Source organism: Salmo salar, chromosome ssa03 (assembly GCF_905237065.1).
Source record: "Salmo salar chromosome ssa03, Ssal_v3.1, whole genome shotgun sequence".
Taxonomy (NCBI): domain Eukaryota; kingdom Metazoa; phylum Chordata; class Actinopteri; order Salmoniformes; family Salmonidae; genus Salmo; species Salmo salar.
The window spans coordinates 38,035,764-38,062,003 of record NC_059444.1 but is presented as its reverse complement, the minus strand read 5'-3'; the positions used below and the strand labels follow the sequence as shown (position 1 = coordinate 38,062,003).

The window sequence follows — 26,240 nt, the reverse complement described above, 5'->3', positions numbered from 1 at the left end:
AGAGAGTTTTGGGAGAGAGAGAGAGAGAGAGAGAGAGAGAGAGAGAGAGAAACAAAGTTGATGAAAAAGAGAGTGGGTGAAGAGGAGGGGGCATTGGTCAATAAAAGCCTGAGCCCAAAAACCCACAGAAGCCAAACCAAATCAGCCGCATGGTGTTTGTTTAAAGTCCCACTAATACTGCCATTCAGACCCACAGCACCCTCCAACACTATACACACCACAGGAGGGAGGGAGGGAGGGAGGGAGGGAGGGAGGGAGGGAGGGAGGGAGGGAGGGAGGGAGGGAGGGAGGGAGGGAGGGAGGGAGGGAGCAAACAGACAAATTCAATTAAGACAAATAATAGGTCAGCACTGCAGAGAGGGGCAGAAGAGGAGAGGAGGGAGGGAGAGAGGAGGAAAAGAGGAGAGGGGGGAGGGAGAGAGAGAAGAGGAGAAAGGAGAGACCGCTCGAAAGAGTGGAAGAGAGGACAAGAGATGAGAGGTAGAGGTGGAGTAGGCAGAACAGAGGAGGAGAAGAGGAAAAGGCAGGCAGGAATTGAAGAGGGGTGTGTTTGAACTGGTCATTCAGAGAATCTCAGAAGAGAACATCAAGGAGAAGAGGAGGAGAAGGAAGGGATAGGGATATCAGAGAGATGGAGAGGGGTGAAGGAAGAGCAGAAGAGGAGGAGGAGAGGAGGTTAGCAGCAAATAGCTCATTAGTGGTTGAGCCTCAGCAGACAGACAGAGGGGTGAGGGGGTGAGAGGGGGTAAGAGCACCCCAGGGGGGGTAAGAGACGAGGGCAAGCAAGCAGAACGTCTAACGGTCAGTCCAGAGAAGCAACGGACAACCAAAACAACCAAAACAAACAATAACAAAAGAGGAACAAAACGGACCTATCATGACCTTTGGGGGAGAAGGGGGATTTCTAGGGTCTTTCTGGCTTATAGTTCATTCTTAAACAGCTCGCAATAAGGTATTATTGACCCCTGCTTATAAATGGGTTCTTTGTAAGGAGGAACACATGGCATCATGGCATAAGGATTTTACCACAAGGAGAAGAAATGCATATGACCATCACTGAGCGACCATTATGGGGAATACGTAATATGATTATGAATACGGGACATGCCGACTATGTATGGACATCACATTGCTTCTCTACGGCCACTATAGAAATAGGTGTATTGATGTTCCCTTCTCTCAGCCAACATAGGGAACACATTATACACTCTACAGAGTATTAGACTGTGACCAGCAAATCAGAACAGCCTCTGGCAACACATTTGGTAATGATGAGAGTGTGCGTGTGTGTGAGCATGTGACCCGTACTAAGAATCTCTATACACATCATTACAGCAGCCTTACTGTAGCTCCAGGCTCCCTATCAAACTGCAATAAAGGTAACAGAGGTACAGGTCAGCTATAGGGTGAGAAAGGAGGGAGGGAGAGAAAGAGAGACAGAGAGGGAGTGAATGGGGGGAAAGGAGGAGTGAGAGAAAGACGAGAGGTAAGGGTGAATGGGAAAGAGAGCGGGGTGACCAAAGAGAGGAAGACGGGGAGGAAGAAGAGATAGAAAGAGGAGGAGGAAGAGAAAGAGAGACGATCAATGGCCTCACCTTTCCAAGGTCACGGTCCTTACATGGTGGGGAGACAATCTCTTTAATTCCCCCTTCACACAGACAGACACAGAGGCTGAGATATGGGCCTGCCGATAACTATTATAGATTAAAGCAATTAAACCACAGACGACCTCTGCCCTCATAAATAAGGATCCCCAGGAACTCACGGTGTGTGTGTGTGTGTGTGTGTGTGTGTGTGTGTGTGTGTGTGTGTGTGTGTGTGTGTGTGTGTGTGTGTGTGTGTGTGTGTGTGTGTGTGTGTGTGTGTGTGCGAGAGCTTGTTTTATATATGCTTGCATCGGCACTACTTAGCATACTGGTGATTGCTTGTGGGAACTGTGTGTGTGTGTGTGTGTGTGTGTGTGTGTGTGTGTGTGTGTGTGTGTGTGTGTGTGTGTGTGTGTGTGTGTGTGTGTGTGTGTCATTTAAAACCAGTAAAGCACACTGAGCAGATTAGGAGTTCAACCCCACTAATCTATGTAATACATGCTGTTTTGGATTGCTTGGTCAAAGTTCAAATCATCCTGATGTATTTGGGTTGCTTTCCTTCGATGGCTTGTTCAACATTTATAGGAGTTTGTAAAATGCAAACTTAAAAACTAGCATTAAATGGAATATACACCTTTTTTTTACAGTCAGTTAAGAACAAATTCTTACTTTCAATGACAGCCTAGGAACAGTGGGTTCCCTGCCTTGTTCAGGGGCAGAATGACAGATTTGTACCTTGTCAGCTCAGGGATTCAATCCAGCAGCCTTTCAGTTACTGGCCCAATGCTCTAACCACTAGGCTACCTGCAGCCCCAAGCTTTTTATCGACACCTGGGTCATATTCAGTGCACACCGTAGAAAACATTTTCGTATAGGAAAGCAAGCATTTATCATTGGACATATTCAGGTAGTCGTTCCCCGTTTGCTTCTGTTTGGTTCCTACTGGATTTAACCCCGCAATCAGTCACCAGGGCCACGTTAAGCAGCTAAACGTTGTCGAATGTTGCAGATAGAAAGCAGATAGAAATGCCACGAATAGAGTCGACGTGATTTCATATTGTACATGTCAGAGAGGCACCACCTGAATTTGTTCTACATAGCGTATTTCTATCTGAACGTTCCAAAACATTGCGTCCTGCTCAATGCGCCCCTGGTGTGAGTCTCCCCTCGGGGCTGGGAGTGTCAGTGAGTTGAAGCGCCATCTGCTGTTTCATATGATCACTACACCTCTCTGTCTCTCGCGCTCTCTCTCTCTCTCTCTGTTGTAGCCTAAAGGATTTCGCCTCTGCTCAGACCAACTCAAACCACTAATCACATGTCATCACATCACATTCACCTCTGTTAGCCTCAGCAGGAGCTTACAATAGCACATGCAGAACTACACCATACACACACAACTACACACACACACACACACAGAGCGAGCAATCTCTCAGCTCAACGAGCAATCACAGCGTGTGCGCCTAGACTGAGAATAGAGAAAAATAAAAAGGGAGAGAGAGTGGGAGCGAGAGAGAACAAGGGAGAGAGAACAGAAGAGAGATAGACAGAGGTTTATTTGCCGCGAGGAAAGACAAAGCAGAGAGTACTTTGGCTCTGAAAACAGGCTTCATTGGATTATACTGCCTACAGAAAACACACACACACACACATGCAGGCACACACACGAAAACGTACACACCGTGTACTTGGAGTTGCAAATTAGACCACTCGCAAGAGGATGAGAGGGAAACAGCAGGATACTGACATCAACATAGGACTAAGAATTGAGATAAATAGACACAAACAGTATACAGTGAATGTCATTCCTAGAGAAAATCGTTGCTTCACCTATGGCCTATGGTTCATCGGCCTGCCTTCCCCCTTTAGTCTTTGGAATCAACAAGACATTATAGGACTAAACACGTACATACACAAACAAAAACCTACCCACACATGTATCTCAATCAACACATGTTTCCTTCATTTCCAATAGGTTTCATTATGCATAGAAGTAATTTGATGATTTTTTTAAAAAGGCCGTGGATGCGGATCCGTAGGTAACTGCCCGGTTCCGGCCCAGTCCCTACCCCCTGGATCCCCTGGAATCATCCGTATCACGTCCTGCGCATGTGTTTCTTTACCTCTACTTTACACTTGACACGTTTTACCGGTGAAACGTCCACGCAGCATCTGCATGGCAACCATTCGATCTCAATCAGTTACATGGGAATATGCATTTACATGGTCTTAGTTATGTACGGTGTTGTTTTGAATTATGTACAGGGAGCGAAGTTTAATTAAAGCACTACAGTGTTAAGAAACTGTAGCAGACCTGTGTTTTGTTTCAAAGCACATATTTCGCCTAGTGACGCACACTGTTGAGTTGTGGCTGCGTTACAGAGAAAGATGTGAACATTAGCACAACCATCCTAAAAGCCCATTAAGATATGAGGTGGTGTTTTTTGTTTTAGAGTAACGTTATACTATGCTATTATGTTCGGTTCTTTTACGTAGAATATTATCATTATGTGATCTTGCACATATTGATTCAGCTTTGATCTAACTTTATTAAATGAATCCCGCACATGTGCAGAAGCTTCGGGACCTCTAGCTGTCGGTCCAGAAAAGAAAGGTCCAGAAAAGTTGGATATGCAATCACTCTGTTATTTTATAAACACTGTTGTTTTTGTCATTCCGTGTGTTTGCGCGTGCGCACGTGTGACATTCAGACAGAACACCACTGAGGTTCTCGCTCACTTCACTGCAAACAACACCGTCATCATCCAGACTAAACTCACTTCACCGCAAACAACACCGTCATCATCCAGACTAAACTCACTTCACTGCAAACAACACCGTCATCATCCAGACTAAACTCACTTCACTGCAAACAACACCGTCATCATCCAGACTAAACTCACTTCACTGCAAACAACACCGTCATCATCCAGACTAAACTCACTTCACCGCAAACAACACCGTCATCATCCAGACTAAACTCACTTCACCGCAAACAACACCGTCATCATCCAGACTAAACTCACTTCACCGCAAACAACACCGTCATCATCCAGACTAAACTCACTTCACCGCAAACAACACCGTCATCATCCAGACTAAACTCACTTCACCGCAAACAACACCGTCATCATCCAGACTAAACTCACTTCACCGCAAACAACACCGTCATCATCCAGACTAAACTCACTTCACTGCAAACAACACCGTCATCATCCAGACTAAACTCACTTTAATGGAGCCGCTCATGAAAGGCTAAACATGTTATGCCATGATGTTGTATAACAAACTTGACACTTGATCTATAAATGTAGAAGATTATGATCAGGTCAATGAGTGGAATAAATAAATAAAAAGATAAATCATCAGACTGCCAAACAGTTGCTTTTACATATCAATGCGGCTGATGCTTAAGGGCCACAGGCTCGGATGGATAAGGCCTGTATGTGTGTGAGACTGAGAGAGAGAGAGAGAGAGACAGAGAGAGAGAGAGAGATTGTCAATAGGAGGTATAGCGCAGCACGCGCAAGCGTATAGAAAGCTTTGTTCTAACACCTTACGGAGTAAAGGCTGCTCAAGCCACACACACGCCACTAAGCCGGGTAAAGGGCGGCGTTCCGAAATCCAGAACATTTACAAACATTCATTCACTACTGAATAATAGTCTGATTACGTCAGAACTCCGTTTTCAGAATGTATCAAACAACTGGGCAACTGGACAGTCAAGTCATAACTGATGAGTTATAACGCACCCACATAACGCATGAACACCACCACATTGCCAAACCACAAAGTCCACAGGAGTGATCAAATGTCTCAGACTACCCTTATAGAATTTCAGCTACTGTATATGTTTCAATCTCTCCAAACCATCTCCTACTCTGACATCCAAGCCACCTTTAAAAAAGGCCCCGTCCCTGGGTGTCGAGCTGTAAGAGTCTCTAAAGTAGTTACTTACGAGTGGAGTAATTTGTGAGGAAATGGTCTGCTCTAATTTTGAGCTGAGTATCGACGTTAATACAATAACGTAGTGAGAGGCTCGGCAGCAACTTGACACATTCATGTGATTGCTATCTAACTCCTGATTTGCACGACTGCTGTAGCCTAGATAGAACAGTAGTCCTGGACTACTTGAACAATTGTGCCACTATTACTAGGAATAATATCAGTATCATTATCAAATCCTATAAAAGTTGAATGCGTCTAAAATGTCAAACGGGTATCCAACCATTGACAATAGGCCTACAAGAACAAGCTATAAGTTCTGCTTCTGACGCGAAAGGATTACTCCTGCGTAAACCATATTGCCTCCACATCTCCACAGCATTGCCTCGGTGCTATACAATGTACTTCGAGCAGAAAATACTTGAACAGTTTCCCATGCCTACTCCATCTGGCCCATGATTCATTCTGACCACACGGTAACAGAGAGACTACGGTTCCGTCCACCGCGGTTTGACAACAACCTCCGCGGTTCACCTCACAGCGAATCACGAGTCAAAACCGTTACAATCATTAAACACTCTCTTACCTTCATTCTCCGGGTAATTCCGTAAGCCTTCACATGGTGCGAATTCGTGAAAAAGAAAAGGTGAGAAAAGCAAAAGGGATGGATAGATCCAAAGGAAGAGTAGTGCCATTTTTCAGGCTGCGCTGCGCGCTCGCTGCATCCCTGTTCGTGTGGAGTTGGTGAGCGAGCCCTCGCGAATGAGTGGATGAGAGCAGAGAAGGAAAAGAGAGAGAGAGGGAGCGAGAGAAGGGAAAGAGGAGGAGACGGGAAGGAGGGTCCAGCTCAAGCCAAGCGCTGTCAATCTCGGGCGAGCTTCTATCGGACCAGTTTACTATCTACTGAAGCTTCTGGGCACTTTACCTTTTAATTCAGGGATTTTTCTTTGCCTTCTCCATTTACCAGATGCCAATCTTCCACTATTATAATTTTACACAATGTTTCATAATTAGACCTTTCTTATTGAAATATGTCGCGACACACACACACACACACAGACACACACACCGACACACACGCGGGCCTGCGACCTTTATCACTGCGCCTCTGAGGTTTGGAGAACGGTGCACATGGATACAGAAGTTTTTTTTATCCAAGGGTATCTGAAGATTCAGACTGAAAGTGAGTTGTATCTGCTGATGGTTGTCCAGCGGTCAAAGGACTATTTCATTTAGTTGAATGGGCAGTTATTAAAGATTGATGCGATTGTTGGGGGGGCTCAACAATTGGTCTACAGGGAAACTGCCTGTGTCAAGCTCACCATTGTAGTAGGTCTGCTCTACATTCAAAGAATGACAGCAGCTACAGGCAACAGCTCTCAGAAGAACCCAGTTTCATGGATTCCGGATTCAAATCCAATGCTTGTATGGAGATGTATTCTGGTTGGAATGTGTGTGTTGCGCTTTGATAAGACGTGTGTGTGTCTGACTGTCGGTATGTTTCTGGGGGTCTAAATGAATAAATCATGGTTCCTGCCTGTCATATTAAATACGTGTGTGAAGAGGGGGGAAGGGGGGAGAGCGCGCGAGGTCAACCTCAATCTTCTGCTTTTTAACACACCAGACGGAAACAGCGGGCAGGGAATTCAGCACCACGGAGAGAGCACAAGCATTTTAACAAGACAGATGTACCCCTCTCGCTTTGCTTCCCTTGTGTGTATGTGTTCTTTCTGTTTCGGTAAACCTACTAAATTGATGTCAAACCCCCCAGTTAATTCCTTATTAGAACCACCATCCATTGTGTCCGCAACATCCAACCCACACGCCTCAATCACACCGAGAGCCTCATTGCATAACATCGTACGCAGCATCATCTGGAGATGTGTGCAACAAAAGTTCCAACATTCACTTTTTGCTACCATTTCTGTCAAGCCGTCTACGCATAGAATATGATGCATAACACTGTAGGTGTGATCGAGGCTTTAGGCAACCAACTACACAAGAAGTACATTCATTTCCAATGGAACGCTGCGTTTGCCTTGCAGCATTGCGTTGCAGAGGCAGTTGCAATGCGTTCTGTGTGGTCAAATTGTGAGTGGACTTGACAGAAATAGTAGCAAAAGGTGACTGTTGAACTTTTGTTGCACATATATCTACCAATATTCACCTTCTGCTACCATTTCTGTCAAGCCAGTAGTCTACACATACAATTTGATCCATATTTTGATACATCCATTTTATGCACCACACAGCACGCATTGCAACTGCCTCTGCAATGTAATGCTGTATGTGCGATCAAGGTGTTATGATTTACTTTTGCTGGATGTCTAGCCTTATTTTCCGTACTTGACTGCACGTGGTTCGCTTTTCAACTCGCTAAAAGCTAGCTAGTTGGAGTGTGTGTGTACATCAGTTGAAAATATTAAACGCATGCGTACCGCAGCATTTCGGGAACACCAGAATTACATACATTTCCAATGAAACACTGTGTTTGCCTTGCAGCATTGCGTTGCAGAGGCAGTTGCAGTGCGTTCGGTGTGGTGCATAAGTTGTATTTATCAAACGTATGCCTCAAACTGTATGCCTCAAACTGTATGCGTAGACGGCTTGACAGAAATGGTAGCAGAAGGTGAATGTTGAACGTTTCTCGCATACATCTCCAGATTAGATGTCGGCCGATTAATCTGCATGGCCGATTAATTAGGGCCGATTTCAAGTTTTCATAACAATCGGTAATCGTCATTTTTGGATGCCGATTATGGCCGATTACATTGCACTCCACGAGGAGACTGCATGGCAGGCTGACTACCTGTTACGTGAGTGCAGCAAGGAGCCAAGGTAAGTTGCTAGCTAGCATTAAACTTATCTTATAAAAAACAATCAACCTTAACATAATCACGAGTTAACTACACATGGTTGATGCTATTGCTAGTTTAACTAGCTTGTCCTGAGTTGCATATAATCAATGTGGTGCCTGTTAAATTATCATCGAATCACAGCCTACTTCGCCTAACGGTTGATGATTTAACAAAAGCGGATTCGCGAAAAAAGCACAATCGTTGCACCAGTGTACCTAACCATGAACATCAATGCCTTTCTTAAAATCAATACTCAAGTATATTTTTTTAAACCTGCATATTTAGTTAAAATAAATTAATGTAAGCAGGCAATATTAACTAGGGAAATTGTGTCACTTCTCTTGCGTTCCAGTGCAAGCAGAGTCAGGGTATATGCAGCAGTTTGGGCCGCCTGGCTAGTTGCGAACTGTGTGAAGACCATTTCTTCCTAACAGAGACCGTAATTCATTTGCCAGAATTGTACATAATTATGACATAACATTGAAGATTGTGCAATGTAACAGCAATATTTAGACTTAGGGTTGCCACCCATTCGATAAAATATGGAACGGTTCCATTGTCAAGTTTGTCGTAGGAAGGAGTGGACCAAAGTGCAGCGTGTGTATCGTTCCACATTTTATTTTCACTGTGAAACTATGCAAGATATACAAATAAACTAAAGAACAAAAACAACAAACCGTGACGAAGAGGTGCAACATACACTAACTCAAAAACAATCTCCCACAAACCCAGGTGGGAAACACAACTACTTAAGTATGATCTCCAATTAGAGACAACGATGACCAGCTGCCTCTAATTGGAGATCATCCCAAAAAACAACAACATAGAAATACAAAACTAGAACATAACGACATAAAAAATCTAAACTAGAAAGAAAACCTGTCACGCCCTGACCTACTCTACCATAGAAAATACCCCCCCCCCCAATGGTGCGGACTCCAAACGCAACCTAAAACAACAACAACAAAAAAGAAAAAAAGGGAGGGTTAGGGTGGGTGACTAATGTCAGTGGCGGCTCTGGTGCAGGACGAAGAACCTTCTCATCCCGCAGATCCTCCAGCAGAGGAGGCGGCTCCGCCCACTGATCCCTCCGCTTTTGTGTCACCGGACCCTGGATCGTCGCCGAAGGACCTGGACCGTGGATTATCACCAGAGGTTCTGGACTGCAGACCGCCGCTGGAGGTTCTGGACTGCAGACCACCGCTGGAGGTTCTGGACTGCAGACCGCCGCTGGAGACTCCGGACTGCAGACCGCCGCTGGAGACTCCGGACTGCAGACCGCCGCTGGAGACTCCGGACTGCAGACCGCCGCTGGAGACTCCGGACTGCAGACCGTCGCTGAAGACTCTGGACTGGAGGACTTCTCAGGAGGTTCCGGACTGTGGGCCGTCTCAGGAGGTTCCGGACTGTAAAACGTCGCCGGAAGCTCTGGACTGGGAACTGTCGCCGGAAGCTCTGGACTGGGAACTGTCGCCGGAAGCTCTGGACTGGGAAATGTCGCGGGAAGCTCTGGACTGGGAATGCGCACTGGGGGCCTGATGCATGGGGCTGGCACAGGTGGCGCCAGACTGGTAACACGCACCTCAGGGAGAGTGCGGGGAGCAGGAACAGGACACAATGGACTGGAGAGACTCACTGGAGGCCTAGTGCGTGGAGCTGGGACAGGTGGCCCCAGACTGGTGACGCACTTCAGGGCGAGTGCGAGGAGCCGGGACAGGATATACTGGGCGGTGGAGGAGCACTGGAGTTCTGGAGCGTATGGCTGGCACAACCCGTTCTGGTTGGATGCTCAGTTTAGCCCGGCAAGTGCGGGGCGCTGGCACAGGATGAACTGGGCTGTGAAGGCGTACTGGCGACACAGTGCGTAGAGCTGGCGCAGGATATCCTGGATCGAGGAGGCGTACTGGAGACCAGGAGCGCTGAGCCGGCACAATCCGTCCTGGCTGAATGCCCACTCTAGCACAGCAAATGCAGGGCGCAGGCGCAGATCGCACCGGGCTATGAAGCTTAACATCCTTATCATTTATCGCCCTCCAGGTTCCCTTGGAGAGTCCATCAATGAGCTTGACGCCTTGATAAGATCTTTTCCTGAGGATGGCTCACCCCTCACAATTCTGGGTGACTTTAACCTCCCTACGTCTACCTTTGACTCATTTCTCTCTGCCTCCTTCTTTCCACTCCTCTCCTCTAATTGTCATTATTACAAATATATATATATATATATTTGTAATAATGACAATTACAACAATACTGAATGAACACTTTTATTTTAACTTAATATAATACACAAATAAAATCAATTTAGTCTCAAATGAATAATGAAACATGTTCAATTTGGTTTAAATAATGCAAAAACACAGTGTTGGAGAAGAAAGTAAAAGTGCAATATGTGCCAAGTAAAAAAGCTAACGTCTAAGTTCCTTGCTCAGAACATGAGAACATATGAAAGCTAGTGGTTCCTTTTAACATGAGTCTTCAATATTCCACTTACATTCCATTTACATTTACATTTACGTCATTTAGCAGATTCTCTTAAAAATCGTCCAATTAATCGGTATCGGCTTTGTTTGGTCCTCCAATAATTGGTATCAGTATCGGCGTTGAAAAATCATAATCGGTCGACCTCTAATCCAGATGATGCTGCATACTATTTTGCGCAACGACACTGTCGGTGTGTTCGAAGCGTTAGTGGAGCACCCCAACGTAGCATTGTGGACTGCTCCAATGAAAATGAATAACTTACGCCAGAACGCAAAGAGTTTGATACATCTGGTGGACATGAGGCGTAACGCTACAGTACGTTGGGGGTGCCACACTAAGCTGCGGTACGTTCTGTGTCCCGGAGTCGCCTCTTCAATGTTGACGTTGAGACTGTTGTTTTGTGGGTACTATTTAATGAAGCTGCCAGTTGAGGACTTGTGAGGGGTATGTTTCTCAAACTAGACACTCCAATGTACTTGTCCTCTTGCTCAGTTGTGCACTGGGGCCTCTCACTGCTCTTTCTATTCTGGTTAGAGCCAGTTCGCTCTGTTCTGTGAAGGGAGTAGTACACAGCATTGTACGAGATCTTCATTTTCTTTGCAATTTCTCACATGGAATAGCCTTCATTTCTCAGAACAAGAATAGACTGATGGGTTTCAGAAGAAAGTACTTTGTTTCTGGCCATTTTGAGCCTGTAATCGAACCCACAAATGCTGATGCTCCAGATACTCAACTAGTCTAAAGAAGGCCAGTTCAATTGCTTCTTTAATCAGAACAACAGTTTTCAGCTGTGCTAACATAATTGCAAAAGGGTTTTCTAATGATCAATTAACCTTTTAAAATGATAAACTTGGATTAGCTAACACAACGTGCCATTGGAACACAGGAGTGATGTTTGCTGTTAATGGGCCATGTAGATATTCCATAAAAAATCTGCCGTTTCCAGCTACAATAGTCATTTACAACATTAACAACATCTACACTGTATTTATGATCAATTTGATGTTATTTTAATAGACAAAAAATGTGCTACCTTGCTAGCTACATGTCTAAACAAAAAACTCCATCAAATTACCAGGTGTGACTAGGGGTGATAACGGCCATTTGTTGTATTTTATAAACATGTGTACATGTCTAGACAACAGCGACCCATCCACTTAGCTAGATGTGGGTGAGGGGTAGTTATAGCATTTACTTCACATGACCCATCAATTTAGACAAGTGTGTCGGGTTAGCGTCATCTAATAACGATAAAATATTTATAAAATATTTTTATCTGGACACTTTCTGTGTTTGATATTGCTACTATGCAAGTACTATCACTGTACCATTTACACCTTCTGTATCCTGTGGATGTGACAAATAAACATAGATTTTATTTGGTATAGCGTGTGTTTACCACATGGCCTCACATGTGAATCCTTAAAGAGATGGGTGGGACTAAGGCTTAAGAAGGAGTGAACAATGCTGAATGGACGTAGACAAAGAAGCGCTCTCCAGTAGGTGAACAAAAACATTCATGGCCCATTTTCTAAAAAGTTAGGTTTATCAACTTTCAAAGCAGAATTGCTTTCCCGTTGTTCCTCAACTGCAGTGTCTGATATACCATTTTCTAACTCTGAGTCTCTACCTTTTAACCTCTCTAGGGTAGGGGGCAGTATTTTCACATCCGGATAAAAAACGTACCCGATTTAATCTGGTTATTACTCCTGCCCAGAAACTAGAATATGCATATACTTGTTTGATTTGGATAGAAAACACCCTAAAGTTTCTAAAACTGTTTGAATGGTGTCTGTGAGTATAACAGAACTCATATGGCAGGCCAAAACCTGAGAAGATTCTATACAGGAAGTGCCCTCTCTGACCATTTCTTGGCCTTCTATAGCCTCTTTATCGAAAACAGAGGATCTCTGCTGTAACGTGACATTTTCTAAGGCTCCCATGGGCTCTCGGAAGGCGCCAGAACGGGGAATGATGACTCTGCAGTCCCTGGCTGAAAAACAGTAGCGCATTTGGAAAGTGGTAGTTCTGAGAACAATGAAACGGGGGCGCGCGTGCACGTGAAGAGTCCATTTTCTTCTTTGAGTCTTTGAACGAAAACAAGTCTCCTGGTCGGAATATTATCGCTATTTTACGAGAAAAATCGCATAAAAATTGATTTTAAACAGCGTTTGACATGCTTCGAAGTATGGTAATGGAATATTTAGACATTTTTTGTCACGACATGCGTCCGCGCGTCACCGTTCGGATAGGGACCTGAACGCACGGACAAAACAGAGGATATTTGAACATAACTATGGATTATTTTGAACCAAAACAACATTTGTGGATGAAGTAGATGTCCTGGGAGTGCATTCTGACGAAGAACAGCAAAGGTAATCCAATTTTTCTTATAGTAATTCTGAGTTTAGTGAACACCAAACTTGGTGGGTGTCAAATTAGCTAGCCCGTGATGGCGAGCTATTTACTCAGAATATTGCAAAATGTGCTTTTGCCGAAAAGCTATTTTAAAATCTGACACCGCGATTGCATAAAGGAGTTCTGTATCTATAATTCTTAAAATAATTGTTATGTTTTTTGTGAACGTTTATCGTGAGTAATTTAGTAAATTCACCGGAAGTTTTCGGTATGTTTGCTAGTTCTGAACGTCACATGCTAATGTAAAAAGCTGTTTTTTGATATAAATATGAACTTGATTGAACAAAACATGCATGTATTGTATAACATAATGTCCTAGGAGTGTCATCTGATGAAGATCATCAAAGGTTAGTGCTGCATTTAGCTGTGGTTTTGGTTTTTGTGACATATGAAAAATAGCTTGAAAAATGGGTGTGTGATTATTTCTGGCTGGGTACTCTCCTGACATAATCTAATGTTTTGCTTTCGTTGTAAAGCCTTTTTGAAATCGGACAATGTGGTTAGATTAACGAGAGTCTTGTCTTTAATAATGGTGTAAAATAGTCATATGTTTGAGAAATTGAAGTTATAGCATTTTTAAGGTTTTTGAATATCGCGCCACTCGATTCCACTGGCTGTTGACTAGGTGGGACGATTTCGTCCCACATACCCGAGAGAGGTTAATGTATATTTTCCCCCCTTTTTCTCTCCAATTGCGATCTTTTCTCATCGCTGCACCTCCCCAACAGGCTCGGGAGAGGCGAAGGTCGAGTCATGCTTCCTCAGAAACATGACCCGTCAAACCACGCTCCTTAACACCCACCCGCTTAACCCAGAAGCCAGCTGCACCAATGTGTCGGAGGAAACACCGTTCAACTGACCACCGAAGTCGGCCCGCAGGCACCCGGTCCGCCACAAGGAGTCGCTAGAGTGCCATGAGCCAAGTAAAGCCCCCACGGCTAAACCCTCCCCTAACCAGGATGATGCTGGGCCAATTGTGCGCCACCCTATGGAACTCCCAGTCACGGCCGGTTGTGACACAGCCTGGGATCGAACAAGGGTCTGTAGTGACACCTCAAGCACCGCGATGCAGTGCCTTAGACCGCTGCGCCACTCGGGAGGCCCCCTGAGTCTCTACTTTTATCCAACATTCACCTTCTGCTACCATTTCTGTCAAGCTGTCTACGCATACAGTTTGAGGCATAGGTTTGATAAATTCAATGTGTGCACATAGCCGTGGGAAGTAGTTTGGGGGTGGTGGTTGATTCATATATTTTTCTGCAGCACCCTCAGCGCCCCTACTTCCCGCGGCTATGCATATGCACCACACAGAACGCATTGCAACTGCCTCTGCAATGCAGCAAGGCAAACGCAGCTTTCCATTGGAAATGAATGTACTTCTGGTGAACCAAAAGGCAATGTCGCTGTCAGTGTGATCGAGGTGTTAGGCCTATACCTAAACAGCGTTGCATCAACGTTGCTGCTAGTTGATTTCATTTTAAACAAGATTTATTTTTTTAAAGAAGAATTGTAGGTTATTAACTAAATCAGTTATGAATCATAGACTATTGAATGTTGTCCGGACATCTTTGCCCTGTGTTCCAGCTGCTAAATAGTGTTCTAGTTCACCGCAGACAGGTTTGGATGATTAATGCTGGGTCACGACCACAATTATATTTACCACGGATAGCATATCTTCAGCGCACTTCTGTCCGAAATGAGGCTCCTAAAAGACCCATAAAAATGTCAAACACACACTGATTTATGTCGTTTCCCCCTATATCTCAGCGTTCGGTTTGTGCTGTGTGTGTGTGCAGCACACTACTTCCAGAAATTTGTTACGGGTCCAATTATGATGACGATTTGTTCCGTGTGCCAGCTTTACTCAGATGACCTAATTTCCTAGTTGAGTGTGGGGAGAGAAAAACAAGCATTTGTTTTTTTTCTCTCCTTTTTCCTTTTCTTTTCTCCTTTTCTCTTCTGCCATGAAGCTGCATTCAGTCGTCCGTCTGGTGACAAAACAGTGCTCTGTCATGCATTCCAACGGTGACAACGTGATGTGCCTCTTAAATCCGCGTCACCACCCCCCACCACACACACACACACACGAGTAGGCCCTGTGGAAGCAGACAAGCTTCTATAGGTAAACCCGTGCAAAGTGCTCCAACAGCAAATGACATCTGAAGGACTCAGTGGGCTTCATACAAATGGACACATGGACCCAAGTAAGCCACATTTGAGATTTCTGTCATTTTCTCCCTCCCCCCATCTTCTCTGTGTGCCTCTGTCGCTCTCTTTCTGGTGTTTGATCTTCCCTAAGGCTTAGCGTTCATCTCCAGAAGGAAATAGCTTGACAATCTCTTTCTTCCTCTACCTCTTTCTCTCCATCCCTTTCTAAAAAAGCACCGAACCTTCTTTCACTTGTTCTCACTTGTTCTCTCTCTCCCTGTTCTGTTCCTCTTTCATTCAGAGTGAACTGTGAACTTCTGTCTCTCACCCTTCACCCTCTGTAGGTCAGTTTGCTTCCCAAATGAGCACCAAAAACTAACCCTGGTCGCTGGCGCTTTTAAGAGTGTTTGACAAAAAAATGCAAAACAATTTGCCACTACAACCAGGGGTGATTGATTAAGAGAGATCACAACAAAATACAGGTAAAAGGTGGAGCAGAGTTCCTAAAATAGTTTCCTTCAACCTCATACACATAAACAGAGAAGAGGAGTAAGCTTGGGGGGACTGATAGGAGTGCAGAGGTGATGACAGGGTCATCTGCCTAGTCAAGCCCAGACCCCAAAACGCATTCTGGGGTCTCCCCCTCCCTCCCTCCTTTTCTCTCCCTCTTTCAGACTCAGTCATGTGGTAATGTCTCTATTGTGGCAGACTGAAGGCTAAATGGCTGACAGCTTGGAACTGGCATTAACCAGAAAGAAAGACTTCCAGCCCTAATCAGGCTAGTGAGAAGTGAGGGCCTTTAGGAAGAACTGATGTCTGGGTCTGGGTAAGAAGGAACAACACTGGCTCTGATTAAAAAAGAAAAAGCGAGTGTTGGTCTCTCTCTCTCTCTCTCTCTCTCTCTCTCTCTCTCTCTCTCTCTCTCTCTCTCTCTCTCTCTCTCTCTCTCTCTCTCTCTCTCTCTCTCTCTCTGTGCTTAGTTTCGCTCTCTTTCTGTCTCACTCTTTCTCAAACACACACTATCTATCTCTATCTATCACATATGCACACACACACACACTTTTTCTATCTCTCTAGTGACATATACACACACAGCTCTTTCTCTTTCTCTCATTCACTTTCTCTCTTTCACACACACACACCCGCACACGCACACGCAGGCAGACAGGGCGATTCGTCATGTCAGAGAAGCTCACAGTGCCGCCACACAAAAGGTGAGTGGGAGTGTGGGAAAGGCCAGTGCACAAAGCCAACCTTGCCCCCGCCTGCCTCCTCTTGGCTGGGGCAGGCACAGCCCTCAGCCCCTCTAACCCCCATCCTCCTCCACGTCCCCCAATGCAGTACCCCAATCCTCAGCCCCTCAACCTCAGACCAGACTGTCATCCAGCCTCCTCCACAAAGACAGAGGATCAGTCCCAAATGGCACTCTATTCCCTATGTACTACACTACTTTTGACCAGGGCCCATAGGGAACAGGGTGCCATTTGGGATGCATAGAGACCACTGCTCTCCAACGGCTCTGGCAGACAGAGATAGAGAGAGTCCGCTCTAACCTCTTCATGCTGCTACTCACAAAGAGAGAAAGTGAAGAGAGAATAGATCTCTACTCTTCGCCAGCTCAGCTGTCCCTACAAAGACAGAAAGAAAAAGAAAGACTCTTCCTCTCCCTTTGTTCTCTCTCTCCGTCATCCTTCTGTGCGTACCTGTCTTCCTGTCCATACCTATGCTGCAGTTGTGCGGCTGGGAAGGGGAAGACTGGACACAAAAAACACATACACACTGGTCTAACTGCTGGGGAAAGATTCACTTACATAACGAGTCATTATTTAATATTTGATAAAAGCTGACCTTTCTTTCCTGTATCATGTTCATGATCCTTGAGGAGTAAAGAAATAAAGAACGCACAGCCTAGAAGCAAGGTGGACACTGCAACAAGGTCTCACAGTCTCTCGTCAGAATTAGACGTTTCCTAAACGTCACATTTCAAAGTTGTTCCAAAAGTCACATTTCTAAGTGTTTAACGTTAAGTTTAGGCATTAACTCCGAAAGGTTAAGGGATCGGTTCAAAGTTTGGCATAGGCTTAAAGCTAAAATCTCAAAAACTACTTTCTATTGCTGGATTTGAACATGCAACCTTTAGCACCAGAGGCAGATGCCCATCTGCCATTCCCGTCTACACCGCTCTAGCACAGAGTTTCCCAATCTTGGTCCTCGGGGGCCCCAAGGGGTGCACATTTTCATTTTTTTTGCCATAGCACTACACAGCTGATTTAAATGATCAACTAATCATCAAGCTTTGATAATTGAATCAGCTGTGTAGTGTTAGGGCAAAAACCAAAATGTGCACCACTTGGGGTCCCGAGGACCGAGTTTGTGAAACGCTGCCCTAGCAAAACCGAAACCTACTTGAAGGTAACAGCACTCACTGTTGCCCCTAGTGGCCAGTTACTGCGTCATCTCCCGACATCCTCAGACATAGATGGACGTCAAATACCGACTTGTATCACGGGTGACATGATTGGGACAGACTGGCAGAGCTATCAGTGAATCAGACAGGTGGACAAATGAAACTGCCGTGAAGGAGCACTGCTGATGGACACCATTTTGTGCCTGTAATCTCCCCACACGGATCTGAGGGCCTGAGTGACAGGCAGCTGGCAGTGCAGACTGTTGAGTCAGGGGAAACTGCACTCATATCCTGCTTGTTAAGAGCCCTATCGATGGAGGGATGTCCAGAGCGAGATAAAGATTCATTTGATTGTATGAGGGATGTCAATCAATCATTCTGCCTCTCACGCTCCACTGTACTCCTCTTTTCCAGCGATTCTTCCTCTCTTCTCCAATTAAACTGATATATCATCACAAAGAAGTTTCGAACAAGGGCAGAACATGTAAGATGAAATGGTTTAATATGTCACCAAACGTTCACAATCTCTCCCCTCATCCATTGTATCCCTGGGCAGACCTAGGAGAAAGAGATATACATGTGTATCTAGCCAAACACACATGATTTGTCACCATCTCTCTCGGCACAGAGTGGCCTGCACTAATGGACACACACTGTGTGTGCTAAACAAATTAGACCCATTACTGAGAGAGAGAGAGAGAGAGAGAGAGAGAGAGAGAGAGAGAGAGAGAGAGAGAGAGAGAGAGAGAGAGAGAGAGAGAGAGAGAGAGAGAGAGAGAGAAGAGAGCAGAAGAGAGCAGAAGAGAGCAGAAGAGAGGAAAAATGGTACAGAATGAGAGAGAACAGGAGAGAGCAACAGAGAGAAGGAGATAAAGGAACACTAGATAGAGTGACAGATGGAGGGAGAAGAGTGAAAGTTAATACAGACAGGGGAAGAGTGAGGGGGGACAGAGCAAGATAGAGATTTATGAGAGCTAATAGAGAGAGAGAGAGAGACAGGAGCAGATATGTGAGAGGCACAGTAATGGTTATTGGGCACTCTGCAGTGTGGGTGTGTGTGTGAATGTGTGTGTGTGTGTGTGTGTGTGTGTGTTTCTGTGTCTGTGTTGGATAAGCTGGTCACTGGTTCCCGGAGGTGTGTTCTAGGACCATCACCAAGTCTAGATGTCTGAATAGTGAACACACTCTCATGAGGGGGAGTAAATGCATTATCATTCATCACACATAACTCTCTCTCAATCACGCATGCACACAAACACACAGGCATGCTGGCACCCACACACACACACACACACACACACACACACACACACACACACACACACACACACACACACACACACACACACACACACACACACACACACACACACACACACACACACACACACACACACACACACACGTAACACTACACTGACTGTGAGCCAGACTCATCTATCTCCATGCATACATGTGTGTGTGAGGTGTGATTAATTGAACCTGGCAGGGTTGGGAGGGTGATAGCCGTAGTGATTCTCTCTCACGTCCGATTGTTCCATAATCAGATTGACACACAGTCAGACAGGGGGGGGGGTATTCCTCTCCTCCGTCTCCCTTCTCTTCTTTCTCACCACCTTACCCTTTTTTTCTGTCTCCATGCTACACTTCCTCTCCTCCTTGCTCCTTCCCCCTCTCTCATACCACCTCGTCCTCCATCTTCCTCTCTCTTTCTGTCTGCTCCTCTCTTCTCCTCCCTCCCCCTCACTTATCCTCTTTCCTCCTCCCTCCCCCTCGCTCCCCCCATGGAGATATAAACACATCATTGTGTCTGAGCACTGATCACATTACCTGTATTAATGTACCCAATAACCACAGCACCTACTGAGTGTGTGTGTGTGTGTGTGTGTGTGTGTGTGTGTGTGTGTGTGTGTGTGTGTGTGTGTGTGTGTGTGTGTGTGTGTGTGTGTGTGTGTGTGTGTGTGTGTGTGTGTGTATTTGTGTGTCTGCGTATGTTTGTGTGTACAGGCTTACCAGTTGCCTCAGGTCTACAGTGATCTATACAGCTATCTCACTCGCTGATTAATATTTATATTTCAGAGAACACACACACACTGGCGAGAAGGATCCTTTTATATCGGAAAACATCTGATAAAGCAGATACGGTGGCAAGAGCTCTAAATGAAAACACTTCATTGGTAGCACTGGTGCGCCCAATTTAAACAAGTTAGGAGCACCACGTCAAATTTATGAGCACCCGATTATATTTTTTCAATTGATTGATGTACTTATTAAGCACATGTTGTGCCCTAACACTGTAAATATGTGTATGTAAAATGTGTATGCAAAATGTGTATGCAAAATGTGTATGTAAAATGTGTATGTAAAATGTATATGTAAAATGTATATGTAAAATGCGTATGTAAAATGTATGTGTAAAATGTATATGTAAAATGTATGTACAGTCGTGGCCAAAAGTTTTGACAGTGACACAAATATAGATTTTCACAAAGTCTGCTGCCTCAGTTTGTATGATGGCAATTTGCATACACTCCAGAATGTTATGAAGAGTGATCAGATGAATTGCAATTAATTGCAAAGTCCCTCTTTGCCATGCAAATTAACTGAAACCCCCCCCAAAAATTCCACTGCATTTCAGCCCTGCCACAAAAGGACCAGCTGACATCATGTCAGTGATTCTCTCGTTAACACAAGTGTGAGTGTTGACGAGGACAAGGCTGGAGATCACTCTGTCATGCTGATGGAGTTCGAATAACAGACTGGCAGCTTCAAAAGGAGGGTGGTGCTTGGAATCATTGCTCTTCCTCTGTCAACCATGGTTACCTGCAAGGAAACACGTGCCGTCATCATTGCTTTGCACAAAAAGGGCTTCACAGGCAATGATATTGCTGCCAGTAAGATTGCACCTAAATCAACCATTTATCAGATCATCAAGAACTTCAAGGAGAGCGGTTCAATTGTTATGAAGAAGGCTTCAGGGCGCCCAAGAAAGTTCAGCAAGCGCCAGGACCGTCTCCTAAAGTTGATTCAGCTGCGGGATCGGGGCACCAACAGAACAGAGCTTGCTCAGGAATGGCAGCAGGCAGGTGTGAGTGCATCTGCACCCACAGTGAGGCGAAGACTTTTGGATGATGGCCTGGTGTCAAGAAGGGCAGCAAAGAAGTACCTTCTCTCCAGGAAAAACATCAGGGACATTCCGCAAAAGGGACAGGGATTGGACTGCTGAGGACTGGGGTAAAGTCATTTTCTCTGATGAATCCCCTTTCCGATTGTTTGGGGCATCCTGAAAACACCTTGTCCGGAGAAGACAAGGTGAGCGCTACCATCAGTCCTGTGTCATGCCAACAGTAAATCATCCTGAGACCATTCATGTGTGGGGTTGCTTCTTAGCCAAGGGAGTGGGCTCACTCACAATTTTGCCTAAGAACACAGCCATGAATAGAGAATGGTACCAACACATCCTCCGAGAGCAACTTCTCCCAACCATCCAGGAACAGTTTGGGGACGAAGAATGCCTTTTCCAGCATGATGGAGCACCTTGCATTAAGGCAAAAGTGATAACTAAGTGGCTCGGGGAACAAAACATCGATATTTTGGGTCCATGGCCAGGAAACTCCCCAGAGCTTAATCCCATTGAGAACTTGTGGTCAACCCTCAAGAGGCGGGTGGACAAACTCCAAGCATTGATTATGCAAGAATGGGCTGCCATCAGTCAGGATGTGGCCCAGAAGTTAATTGACAGCATGCCAGGGCGGATTGCAGAGGTCTTGAAAAAGAAGGGTCAACACTGCAAATATTGTCTCTTTACATCAACTTCATGTAATTGTCAATAAAAGCCTTTGACACTTATGAAATGCTTGTAATTATACTTCAGTATTCCATAGTAACATCTGACAAAAATATCCAAAGACACTGAAGCAGCAAACTTTGTGGAAATTAATATTTGTGTCATTCTCAAAACTTTTGGCCACGACTGTATATGTAGTAAAAAAAAGTTGTAAAAAAGGGGGGTTAATAAAACATAAAAATAAATAAAAAATAAACATTGGAAATACAGTAATTTATCATAAAAGCTCAAATATCATTGAAATAACAAAGATATTTGTGTAATATTAGGTTTCTACATTGTGTAAAAGCACTATTTTCCTATTGAGATGCAGTACGTTGAACATTGTACACGTCTCTTTAAAAACGTCAGGTTTGTGATGATGACATGCAAGAGATCTGTCATTCATTCATTGCTATGATCCTTGATATCCTGATGAAGCTACCTCTTTTCCTTTCTTTCTGTGCGACCAAATGTTTGGATATACTGGTAAAGTTACCAGAGGTGTATTCTACCAACAAAGCTATTGTCACAGGATCCAACGAAAGTGGCGCCCCTCCTCGGTCGGGCGGCGCTCGGCGGTCGTCGTCGCCGGCCTATTAGCTGCCACCGATCGTTGTTTCTGTGTCTTTTGGTTTTGTCTGTCTGTTCCGCACCTGTTTTGTGTATGTCATTAGTGGGGGCTTATTTAGTGTGTGTTTTCAGTTGGGGTTTTGTGCGGGATTGTTTATTGTCCACTCAGGACGGTGGGACGTGATTTGTACATTTTCACTGACAGTTTTGTCAGAAGATTTACTGGGCTGCGCCCCTTGCTTTTTGTGCCGTGTGATATATTTTTCGTGTTTTATGGGAATGTGTTTTTTCCCAGGCAGACTGTATGTAGCGCCCTGTGCCTTACGGCCTTTTGTGTGTGTCGATTTATTAAAAGACACTCACCTCCAGCACCTCTGTCTCCTGCATCTGATTCCGCCTCTACACTAGTCCAAGTCAGTCGTGACAGCTATACTGAACAAAAATATAAACTGAAAATGTAAAGTGTTGGTCCCATGTTTCATGAGCTGAAATAAAAGATCTCAGAAATGTTCCATATGCACAAAAAGCTTATTTTGCTCAAATTTTGTGCAAAAATTTGTTAGTGAGCATTTTTCCTTTGCCAAGATAATTCATCCACCTGACAGGTGTGGCATATCAAGAAGCTGATTAGACAGCATGGTCATTACAAAGGTGCATATTGTGCTGGAGACAATAAAAGGCCACTATAAAAGGTGCAGTTTTGTCACTCAACGCAATGTCACAGATGTCTCAAGTTTTCAGGGAGCGTGCAATTGGCATGCTGACTGCAGGAATGTCCACCAGAGCTGTTGCCAGAGAATTGTGTGCCCTCTTAATTTTTTTACTTATCGTCAATGCCGTCTTTGCTGTGCTTGTCAATGCACCTTTTTTCCTACTCCTATTTATATTTGTTTTATTAAGTCATACAAAAGTGTTACATTGCGTGAAGTTTAAAATGCTAAATGTTTAACGTGATATGTCTCAATACAAAAAAATAATAAAATAAGTGGATGATGACACAATTATAGCAATAGGGAGGGAATATGATTTCATTGGTCCTCATCTCACGGCTCAGTCATTTCATTTAGGGTAAGTGGACTTAGCTGTGAGTTAGCCTGCGCCAGAGCAGGTTAGTTCTGAAGCATAACCATGTGAAGGAGGAGTGCTGAGGTTGCTATAGCCCCCAACCCCACCCCCTCTCCCCCACTGGAATTACGAACCGCCCTTGCTGTCTCTGCCTGGCCGGTTCCCTCCTCTCCACTGGGATTCTCTGCCTCTCTGCCTATGTCCCTATTACGGGGGCTGAGTCACTGGCTTACTAGGAGGCCTGCTCTTCCATGCCGTCCCTAGGAGGGGTGCGTCACGTTGTGCCAGGCTTTTTTTGTGCTATACTCGACTTGAGTGGGTTGAGTCACTGATGTGATCTTCCTGTCCAGTCTTGTGCCCCATCGGGCGGTGGAGGATATCTTCATGGCCTATACTCAGCCTTTTTTCAGGGTAGTAAGTTGGTGGTCTGTTGATATCCCTCTAGTGGTGTGGGGGCTGTGCTTTGGCAAAGTAGGTGGGGTTATATCCTGCCTGGTTGGCCCTGTCCAAGGTATTGTTGGACGGGGCCACAGTGTCCCCAACCCCCCCCCGTTCCAGCCTCCAGTATCTATGCTGCAATAGTCTATGTACCGGAGGGCTATATCTGGTGTAATGCTGGTGTCCTGTGTGAATTTAAGTATGCTTTCTCTAATTCTCTCTCTCTCCCTCCCCTCCTGGAGGACCTGGGCCCTAGGACCATGCCTCAGGACTACCTGGCCTGATGACTCTACCTGGTTGTGCTGCTGACCAGTTTCAACTGTTCTGCCAGCGGCTACGGAACCCTGAACTGTTAACCGGACGTGCTACCTTGTCCCAGACCTACTGTTTTCAACTCTCCCCTCTCTCTCTCTCAATCTCTCTCTCTCTTACTCTACCGCAACTGCTGTCTCGACCTCTGAATGCTCGGCTGTGAAAAGCCAACTGACATTTACTCCTGAGGTGCTGACCTGTTGCACCCTCTATAACCACTTTGAGTATTATTTGACCCTGCTGGTCATCTATGAACATTTGAACATCTTGAAGAACAATCTGGTCTTAATGGCCATGTAATCTTATAATCTCCACCCGGCACAGCCAGAAGAGGACTGGCCACCCCTCATAGCCTGGTTCCTCTCTAGGTTTCTTCCTAGGTTCCTTCCTTTCTAGGGAGCTTTTCCTAGCCACTGTGCATCTACATCTGCATTGCTTTCTATTTGGGGTTTTAGGCTGGATTTCTGTATAAACACTTTGTGACATTTGTTGATGTAAAAAGGGCTTTATAAATCAATTTGATTGATTGATTGACCTGCTTCTATCTGGCACTCGGAAACAACAGTACAAGAGATTTTTTTCACAGTTGAACAGTGCTCTCAAAATAACTCCTTGTCTAACAGCAAAATATTTTGTTGCATATGCAACCAAATTGTATGCACTTTAGAGCACTGATGGTGGCAGTGGTTCAGATTGGGCCCTGTTTACCTGTTTTTTTCTAAAGGGGATTGGGACACAACATTTTCACTGTCAATATGGGTTGTTAGTAAGCTCCAAGTCCACATTTGGTGGGTAGCTGCAAGTCCACATTTGGTGGGGTAGCTAGCTGCAAGTCCATATTTGGTGGGTAGCTGCAAGTCCACATTTGGTGGGGTAGCTAGCTGCAAGTCCACATTTGGTGGGTAGCTGCAAGTCCACATTTGATGGGGTAGCTAGCTGCAAGTCCACATTTGGTGGGGTAGCTAGCTGCAAGTCCATATTTGGTGGGGTAGCTAGCTGCAAGTCAACATTTGGAGGTGTAGCTGCAAGTCCACATTTGGTGGGGTAGCTAGCTGCAAGTTCACATGTGGTGGTGTAGCTGCAAGTTCACATTTGGTGGGTAGCTGCAAGTCCACATTTGGTGGGGTAGGTAGCTGCAAGTCCACATTTGGTGGGGTAGCTAGCTGCAAGTCCACATTTGGTGGGTAGCTGCAAGTCCACATTTGGTGGTGTAGCTGCAAGTCCACATTTGGTGGGGTAGGAATCCATACCTGCTAACAACTGAAAGTATTCTCTGATAAGCAATGAGTCCTTCTTTATCCTTATGCTACCAGCTGCTCAAAGCCAAGTCTCTTCTGTCTACAGTGCTGGACCCTCGACACTGAGGATCAGCAGGCCAGGTCCATCCAGGGGCTTGCCTGAGGACACAGGGCCCAGAAGGAGGCTCCCTGCTGGGCCAAAGGGACACAGTGACTGCCTGTGTTTCCAAACATGGGCCTCTCAATGCCCAGAGGTCAGGCCTTCATTATAATTTAGGCCAAACAGAGGGGCCCTTGCGCTTTCATAGACACACACACATACACACACAAACACACACACACATACACATTCAGAGTTAGAGTTTAAATTCTGACCCTATTTAACCCCACAGCGACAAGACAGAAAGGAAAGAAGGGAAGGAGTGATAGGGGAGGGGCATAATTAAAAAGAGAGGGAGTTAGAGAGACAGATGGGGGTAGTTAGCACTGAGGAGTGTGTTAATAATTTGAAGCAAGTGCGAGAGAGAGAGAGAGAGAGAGAGAGAGAGAGATAAAGAGACTGACTAGATCCTAGATCTGTATTGTTGGTCAACAGGAGTTACACTGTGGAGTGTAGGATCAAAGAAAAAAAGTCAAAGTTAAACCAGAAGAGAGAGATATTAAGTCTAGATGCACAAAGCATTAAAAGGGTCCTAAGAGTAGGCATGTTCTTTGAGCTCAGCAACCATCCACTCACTGTCAGATGTGCGCCATCTAGCGGTACTGCAGTGAAACATCATGATGGAGACCTGTGTGTTGTCGAGGACACTGACATGACTGAATTCACAACTGTTGTGATATCTTGGGGAAAAACAAAGAAAACATTTGTTTGAATTCTGTACGAGGTGTAAGTATCTAGATATGAGTACTTTAAATGCATTTTACAGTCCAAAAACCCCCAACAAA

General features: G+C 45.0%; 1 protein-coding gene across 2 annotated transcripts in view; it reads right to left on the bottom strand.

Moving 5' to 3' along the window:
• The window catches only part of epha4b (eph receptor A4b), a 123,437-nt gene extending 117,121 nt beyond the window's left edge, over nt 1-6,316 (bottom strand). For both annotated transcript variants that reach the window (XM_014191460.2, XM_014191461.2), the window contains exon 1: nt 6,118-6,316. In XM_014191460.2, coding sequence (XP_014046935.1) covers nt 6,118-6,226 — 109 coding nt within the window. In that variant the 5' untranslated portion in view covers nt 6,227-6,316. The remainder of the gene's footprint in view (nt 1-6,117) is intronic.
• Between the last annotated feature and the right edge of the window lie 19,924 nt (nt 6,317-26,240).